Below are 7874 nucleotides of genomic sequence, written 5' to 3'. Positions count from 1 at the left end.
GGTTGATACAGTCGGCACTAATGCAAATTAAACCAATGTGGGGTAAGAAAACTGAATGAGAGAGTATATAGGGAAAAGCCACAGATGGACACAGATTCAAGCAGAGTTGGAGGAGAAAGAGGATGATAGAGTGGAGGGTGGTGGTTTGTGTATGTGTGTGTGTGTGTGTGTGTGTGTGAGGATAAGCAATGTCGAACAAGCTAGAGTGAGAAGCTAAGAAAAGACTGCTGAAGGGAACAGAACTGACACTTAGAGAGAAAACAAGCTCACGACAGACACAATGACGGTTTATAATGAAATGTTGCATGTGGACGTGAGGAGATTTTAAACCAGGGATGGTGACAGCTTGTCTCCACACGTGTGTACGTCTCGAATATGTTTGAGCTGTGCACTCGCAGTATAAATACACAGACTGTTAATGTTCAGCCCCATGGCAGGGATGCAGAGTGAGGAGGGGAAGCCGGACAGACAGGAAGCCACAGTTTATGCAAACGGCAATGGCGATGTAGGTCACTGAGTCAGAGTGAGACACTTAAAAATAGAAAACAAAAAACGATTAGAGAAAGGGATGGATGGCCATTGTTGAACTACAGGTATGAAAGAGCAGCATCTTCTTCCCCCACAGTGTAATTATGCAGCATAATTACACTGCAGATGATCAAATTTAGCTCACTGCAGTCACATAAGGACTCCGAGAGGTGTGAGGGCCTACTTATGCCAATCCTAGTGTCCCTAAATATAGAGACATAGGCGAGTTAATGAGAACAACATGCCGCGTTGTCTGGGAATTATCCTGTTTAGGTCAATTATCACCATGGACTCATCCAGGTCAGCTTCCATGGTTGTTGGATAATCACTGAATGAAAAAGCAGTGTCAATTGAGACTTGATAAGTAACACACTGTGTGTTAAGTGTCACAGTAAAGAAAAAGTCAATTCTCCACAACAGCTCTATTCTCTATTCTGCAAATGTGAGCTCATATCGCATGATGTCAACATTTTTTATCAGCTACACTATGACTGGGGCTCAGTGTCAATCTGTGGATAGACAGAAATATCTCAACAATAATTAGATTGATCGCCAAATACTGTAATTTTTTATCTAAAGCCATCCTCAGGTTAAATGTGTAATTTATTCAATACTATTCTATCTACAAAACTTAGTCATCACATGGTCAAAGCATTCTGAGTTCATTTAAAAAATAATATATTTGAAAATAATATATTTGAAAACAATATTAGAATACTCAACAATACTTCATAAGAATTTGTGCACAAGTCAAATCAGAGAGTAGTATTTCATGCAGAAGGTTGTCTGTGGGAGATTTCAAACGCCTGAAGTGAAACAGTCCGTGGTGCACTGCATTTCAGTGTTGTTCATCAGAGACGAGCATATAACTGCTGAGCAGGAGATGCAGGTGAGCTTTTTCCTTTTTTGAAATGAAAACACATTAAGCATGAACAAGGACAAGTAGCCAACTGTCCAGTCACAGCTTATGTCCTGAACTAATGGGCGGTACTTATCATCGCTGACGCCAGCTAACGACAGCCATGACACTGACCATAATTTTCAACAAGTATAGAATATGCTTTTGAAGCACCTTTAAGTGTGTTGTGTTTGTGCAGCTCGTCACTGTAAGACTTGTTTTTCCATATCATGAAACTTAAACTTAACAAATGTTTGTAGGAGAATTAAGTCTTTTTAGTGGTTTTCCGGACAAAGAAGGGTTAATAACAGATGTTGAATATTCTGTAATGTGTAATAGGAATATGTTCAGACATGGGAGTGGTTTATATTGAAAGTTTTTTCAACACAGGATAACAAGAGCTGCAATTCCACAGCAACAGCTCCCCTCTCCTTCCCTCGTCTTCTCACCTCCATGCTTCTGATCCTTGCCAAGTTGGTTGCTTATATAACCTGTAAATGAGAAGGTCAGCACCCAGCAGTCATCGCCATGGATACTTGGCATGGACACGCACACACAGACACACATTGTGCATCTTGGCTGGTTCACTTTGGAGCCACATGTGTGTGTGTGATAGTGCACGTATCAGAAGTAGGGCAGCAGCGGTGTTACCTAACTCACCCAGAAAAGACATCTGGGGAGTTTGAGCAGGCCTGATTACTGCTTCACACACACACGCACGCACGCACGCACGCACACACACACACACACACACACACACACAAATATTTGGATGAAATTCCTGTCACACACAAGCAGAAAGCAGAAAGTAGGCCACACACATGTGCGTGCGTACATGCCAAGACTATAAATGTTCATGACGCTCAGTTTAACTTCTGCACGTCATCAGTTTGTGCATTGTAAAATCAGTTTAAGCTCTGTGGTGTGTATTATAAATTCAAAAGTCACACATGAAACAACAATGGGATGTAAATAATGTTCAATTAAAAACAAAACAATAGTTAAAACAAGTCTCATTAGTATGTTTTAGGTTGATTATATTGATTAGAAAAGCTGAGAAGCCTGTATTTTGACTTTTTAATATGGTCCATGTCCTATCAACTAACAAAGAGGAGGCAGGGTTTGTGACATATTCTTCAGCTAGCCACCAGGTGGCGATCGTGATGTGTTGGCTTCACTTTAGGCTTCACACATTCTATGAAGTATTTCAGTTGCAACCAATTGACTCAACTAAAATCACAGATTGTCGCTTTCCCACTCTGGTCTGTGTAAAGATGTAAACAATCAATACAATCAATACATTAAATACATTCAAGCTGGCTCGACAGCTTCTTCAAGGCTGCAGCTGCTGTTTCTCTTTTTTATTACTTAGCACTGTACTTACTCATGTGGTGAAAAACATACTGCAGGTTCCTCTTGTTTTGAAAGAATTTGAAATTTTTGGAGAAACCAAGAACTTCACAAAACATTGAACTCACTTTTTGTAATGAAAAAATAATGTAGGGAGTCTTGTGTGTCAAACTTAGAATTTAAATTTAGTACAATTTGCAAATGTGGCAGACAAAAAGGGCTCAGCAACTTTTCTAGACATGAGGTCATCCAGGCTGATGGACATCGGAGACAAAGACAACTTCCCACCAGGTCAATCTGTCTCTGAGTACACAGAGAGGAAGCCCAAGACTTTGCACTGAGAGTTGCTGGTGTTTGACACAGTCTTTAAAAACCTCGACAGCCACTTAGACTTTGTTCAAAGGGAACACTGCCACATCTCAGGAGCCACCTCTTCAACATCCACATTCACATGTGACATGAATGCAAAATCTCAATTGTACATTGATCTGACAAATGAAATATAATAATAATTCAAAATTTAAATACATTTTCCAATTTTTCATTGATAGACATTTTGCACAGACCCTTGAGGTTAAACTATTATCGTTCTCCTTTAGTTTTCTCAATGTAACATATCTAAAACCTACATACATATCTGTTTCCTCGATGACTCTGTTAATGATATTAAACTGTGCTAGAAAAATGGAAAGAAATCACAACAAATAAAGATATTCTGATGGAATCTTTTTTTTGTATACATGGAAGCGAGAGAGACATACTATATTCTGTTGTGCATTGTATTGCTTATACCTTTTAAACCTACATGGCTCCACATGGCTGTATTGTGTGGCAAGTAAAATATATTTCCTTTATAATTACAATTCTGAACCTGTGCATGGACACTCGGACTGACAGGAAACACGGATGCACAAAAGCAAAAGGTGTTTTCATTTGTTCTTTACTGCACATTTTATGTACAAGACAAGTCCTCAAAAGGCAATACAAAATAGAATGCATAAAACATATATAGTTACTGTGTGATACATAGCTTTAATTCATACAAAGGAAACGATCAGCTGTGACATTTGCTTTAGTGATGATTTGCATCCTGCAGGAAACCAGTCTCCAATTTATTTACATGCTTATGTTTGTGAATGGAAAACGTCTTATAAAAAACACCACGCTGCCAACATGATGATGCAGTAAAAATAGTAAAAAGAAACACAGGTCAGAGTAATCGTTGATTTTCTGAGAGTTCCTGAACGTTCCAACGTTTTGGAGATTTTAGATTTCTGCAGGATGCTGACAGATAACCTGTTGTTATGTATTGAAAATATCAAAAGAGAAAATGAATAATATAATTTACACTGACAACCTGAAACATGTCGGACACACGCGCGCTCGCTAACACAGCAAACATGACTGGTTTAGTATCTGTGGTTGATGTTATAAGAAATATATTTGTCTAAAAAACCTGAAACACAGAGAAACTGAGGCTCTGCAGATTTTATTTTTCTTAACCAAAACCCATGACCAGCCGCTGTTAGTTCAGCACATTTTTCTACAGCTTAACTTGGATGTTATCTCATAGCACTCTGAGGCCAAGAATATTTTCCACATTCCTCAAAATGTGAGCACGTATCACTGCCTTAAAAATCACACACACACACACACACACACACACACACACACACACACACACACACACACACACACACACACACACACACACACACACACACACACACACACACACACACACACACACACACACACACACACACACACACACAAAAACAGCATCCTGTCCAGTCCTTAAGACAGAATTAATGAATAAACCCCAATATTACTTTGTGTTTTCCTCCTGTGGATAAAATGTCCTCTTTCTTTCTTTCTTTCTCTCTCTCTCTTACTTTTTCTCCTTCTCTGCTTCCCTGAAATGTTTCGTGGCATCATGTTGAATAGTTTGGGTTACTTTAGATTAAATAAATTCATACTTACTGCTGGGGGACTTCATGTATTTCCTCTCCTCTCTCTAAGACTGCTAACAAACAATTTGGATCCACTTCAAGTAAGACGCAGTTACTTTGGGGGTCCTACCCTGTCCTGTAGAAAATGTCTCCACAAGAATACAGACGTAAAGAGAGAGGAGGGTAAACAAAGCCTGTCTTTAGCTGTGCGATTGGAGGGCCAATCGGAAATCTGACGCCAGGAGTTTAAGAAAATAAAAAACAACAAATCTGTGTGTGCAAATGCATTCTGGTCCATCCAGACTCTCGGTCCACCTCAGCCCCCTTTCAGATCCTGGTCTCTTTTCGAGCCAGTTAAGACCCAAGTACACAAACTTAGTTAAACCTGCTCTGTCACTGGACGATCTGCGGCATTTCACTCCAGGCTTTGGCCTTTTTCTTAGCCAGCGCCATCCACGGGGGCTCGTCCTGGGGCAAAGCGGCGGAGGGCAAGCCTCGCTGGGAGGACGGGGTCTGTCCAGGGAGACCTGCAGCTCTTGAAGCAGACTTTTCTGGAGCGGTTCTCGATGCAAAAGGAGTGGAGGGGACTGTCGTACTCTGGGGCTGGGGTGCCTTGGAGGAAGGTGAGACGGGGGCAGGTTTGGAGAGAGATGGCGGGCTTGTGCAAGAGGGAGATTTGTGGGGAACAGGAGCCGGAGTAGGTGCGGGCAGGGGTCTGTGGGCTGGGGTGGGTTGGGCTGGAGGTTTGGCTGCGGCAGGTGGAACGAGGGGTTTTGGAGGAACTGGACAGGGCAGTGACTGGGTTTTCGAAGGTTGAGGTGGCACTGGAGTTGGAGGAGAGAGCGCTCTCCTCGTCTCCTTCTCTACAGACGCTGAAGGTTTACTCATCTCTGGGAGAAAGGAAATAAGACATATACAGACAGGTCAAGCACCAACAAATGAAAGAAACATTTCCTGAAAGAAATACAAGTGCTTGCTGTTTGCATTGATGCAGAAATGAAACATAAAATCTCATTGAGCTTGAGATGTGGATGTGAATATGAACCAAGGCTTTAAATCACTTCTGCATACGGCTTTAATGCCTCATGTTATATAACTCATAATACTGTGTAAAGGTACTGAGTTGCTGTACATACACAAAGGGCCATACATACAAATGTGATCATATTGCATAGTGTGCAATAATGAACATTTAAAAATATGAATGGGGTCTGGACTGTGGCTGGGATAGAGATGCAGTAGAAAAATTATTAAAACTCAATCAAAAAGTACGAGAGTTATTACTAAGAAAAATCATAGCAGCAGTTTCTAAAGCATTAGGACATTTATCTGACTTTGAATAAGAATAAATGACTCAAATATGCTTTAAAAACATAAAATTATGCATTTAACATATAAACATGTATAAAAATGGTATAGAAAGCACCAGGAAATGGGCAAAAAAAAAAATCACATAAATCACACACTGGAATGAAGTGTAGTCATAATGTAAAACAGCACAATTCAGTGGTTTGCTGATCTGTGGTTCTTTTATTTTCTGAATAAGGACTATTTTCATATTTTCAGATCCATAATCTGTGTTATTTGCCCACATGACTTTAGCTTGTTAATAAATAAATAAAAAACTGAATTTCTGTCAGCCTGATCAGTCAATGTTGTGATGTGTAGATGACATTAACTCAGAGAGCACACCGTTAGATTTGTAATAGAAGGTAAATCACAGTTAAAAATTGTGGGGTCAGTTGTAGTAGCAGACATTGTACAGATGAGGGCAGCATCACATCAACCAACTGGGAGGCAACAAGTTGAGGCGAAGAACCAGCAACAAATTTCACTGGTTACTTTTCTAAACTCGTTATTTTGAGATAACGTTGAATAGAAAATTAAAAAGAAGACAGTTGAAATGTTCCCCTGTGTGTGTTTGTGTGCGTGTGTGTGTGTGTGTGTGTGTGTGTGTGTGTGTGTGTGTGTGTGCGTGTGCGTGTGTGTGTGTGTGTGTGTGTGTGTGTGTGTGTGTGTGTGTGCTGACCTTTGCTGCTGGACTCAGCTGTTTTGTTGCTCTGCTCCCTGCTTGCGACTGAGCTGACGTGCATTGGCAGTGAAGTCTTCCTCTCTGGTTCGTCCTGATAACAGAGAGCAGCACAGTTACTGACTGTTCACATTCTTTACACAACTCGGTGTCTAGAATAACAAGGGGCTGGAAATGTGTGGTGATGTGCTGAACATATATGGAAGCAGAGGAAAAGAGCAACATGTTACACAATCATGTAAGAGCATTTTTACATTTTAAATTACATTTACAAGTATATGGTTTTAGGCATCAACATGTGTGTTTTTCTTTGCCTGCCACCATGTGAGCATGTTAGCTTCTTCAGTAAACTGCAACTAACAAACTGGCCTCATAGAACAATGCTGAATACACACTGTGACACAGTCGTTCTTCTACATACGGACCTTTCATTTTAACTTATTCTTAAGGACAAACATTGCCTCTTGGGAGAACAATCTTAATGAATACAGTCATTTTCATGTTGGGGAAATGTTTTTTTCATGGATGCGACAAGCGGACGGTTACCTTCTTGACAGTGATCTCCTCCTGTGAGTTTTCTTTATAGATCCTCTGTTTCTGTTTGGCCACAGAGATCCAGCTGGGAGAATCAGATCCACCAGAACCACCACGAGCTGCTGCTGCTGGGTCTGGATCAATTACACAGCAGATACTGTTACACCACGATTTTACACCATTCAAAGTGTAGGACTGTTCCAGCTGAGAACCTCACTGTAAGAAAACTGTAGTACGTGAGTTTATGTGTGTGTACACACCTGAGATGCACTTGGTTTTAACTCCACTGTCTCCATGAACATCTGGTTTCTTAGGAAGGACAGGCTTGTTACTGATTGGCTGACTTATGGAAGGCTTAACACCGATTGGCTGTGGAGGCTCAGCTTTACAGCTGGTTGGCTGAATTGGAGACTCGATGGGAGACTGCGAAAGAGAAAATCAGACAGTTAGTTAATTAAGCTGCCGCCTCTACAGGATCTCTTTGAAATGAGGCAATGAGTAAGAACTGGCCCATTATCAAGTTCATACACCAAACACTCAGGGGCAGCATCTGGTATACATATGCTACAAATTGTTTTTAAAC

At 40.7% G+C, this 7874-nt stretch overlaps 1 protein-coding gene across 1 annotated transcript in view; it reads right to left on the bottom strand.

Annotated features, from left to right (window-relative positions):
• Positions 1–3700: 3700 nt before the first annotated feature.
• Positions 3701–7874, bottom strand: part of zgc:66433 (uncharacterized protein LOC321250 homolog) — a 38445-nt gene continuing 34271 nt past the window's right edge. The window contains 4 exon segments of the mRNA XM_047340564.1: positions 3701–5618; positions 6758–6851; positions 7304–7425; positions 7552–7714. Coding sequence (XP_047196520.1) covers positions 5122–5618; positions 6758–6851; positions 7304–7425; positions 7552–7714 — 876 coding nt within the window. The 3' untranslated portion in view covers positions 3701–5121.

The sequence above is a fragment of the Hippoglossus stenolepis genome, chromosome 7 (assembly GCF_022539355.2).
Source record: "Hippoglossus stenolepis isolate QCI-W04-F060 chromosome 7, HSTE1.2, whole genome shotgun sequence".
NCBI lineage: Eukaryota > Metazoa > Chordata > Actinopteri > Pleuronectiformes > Pleuronectidae > Hippoglossus > Hippoglossus stenolepis.
The sequence above is the reverse complement of the archived record's forward strand: the minus strand, read 5'-3'. Positions and strand labels throughout refer to the sequence as shown.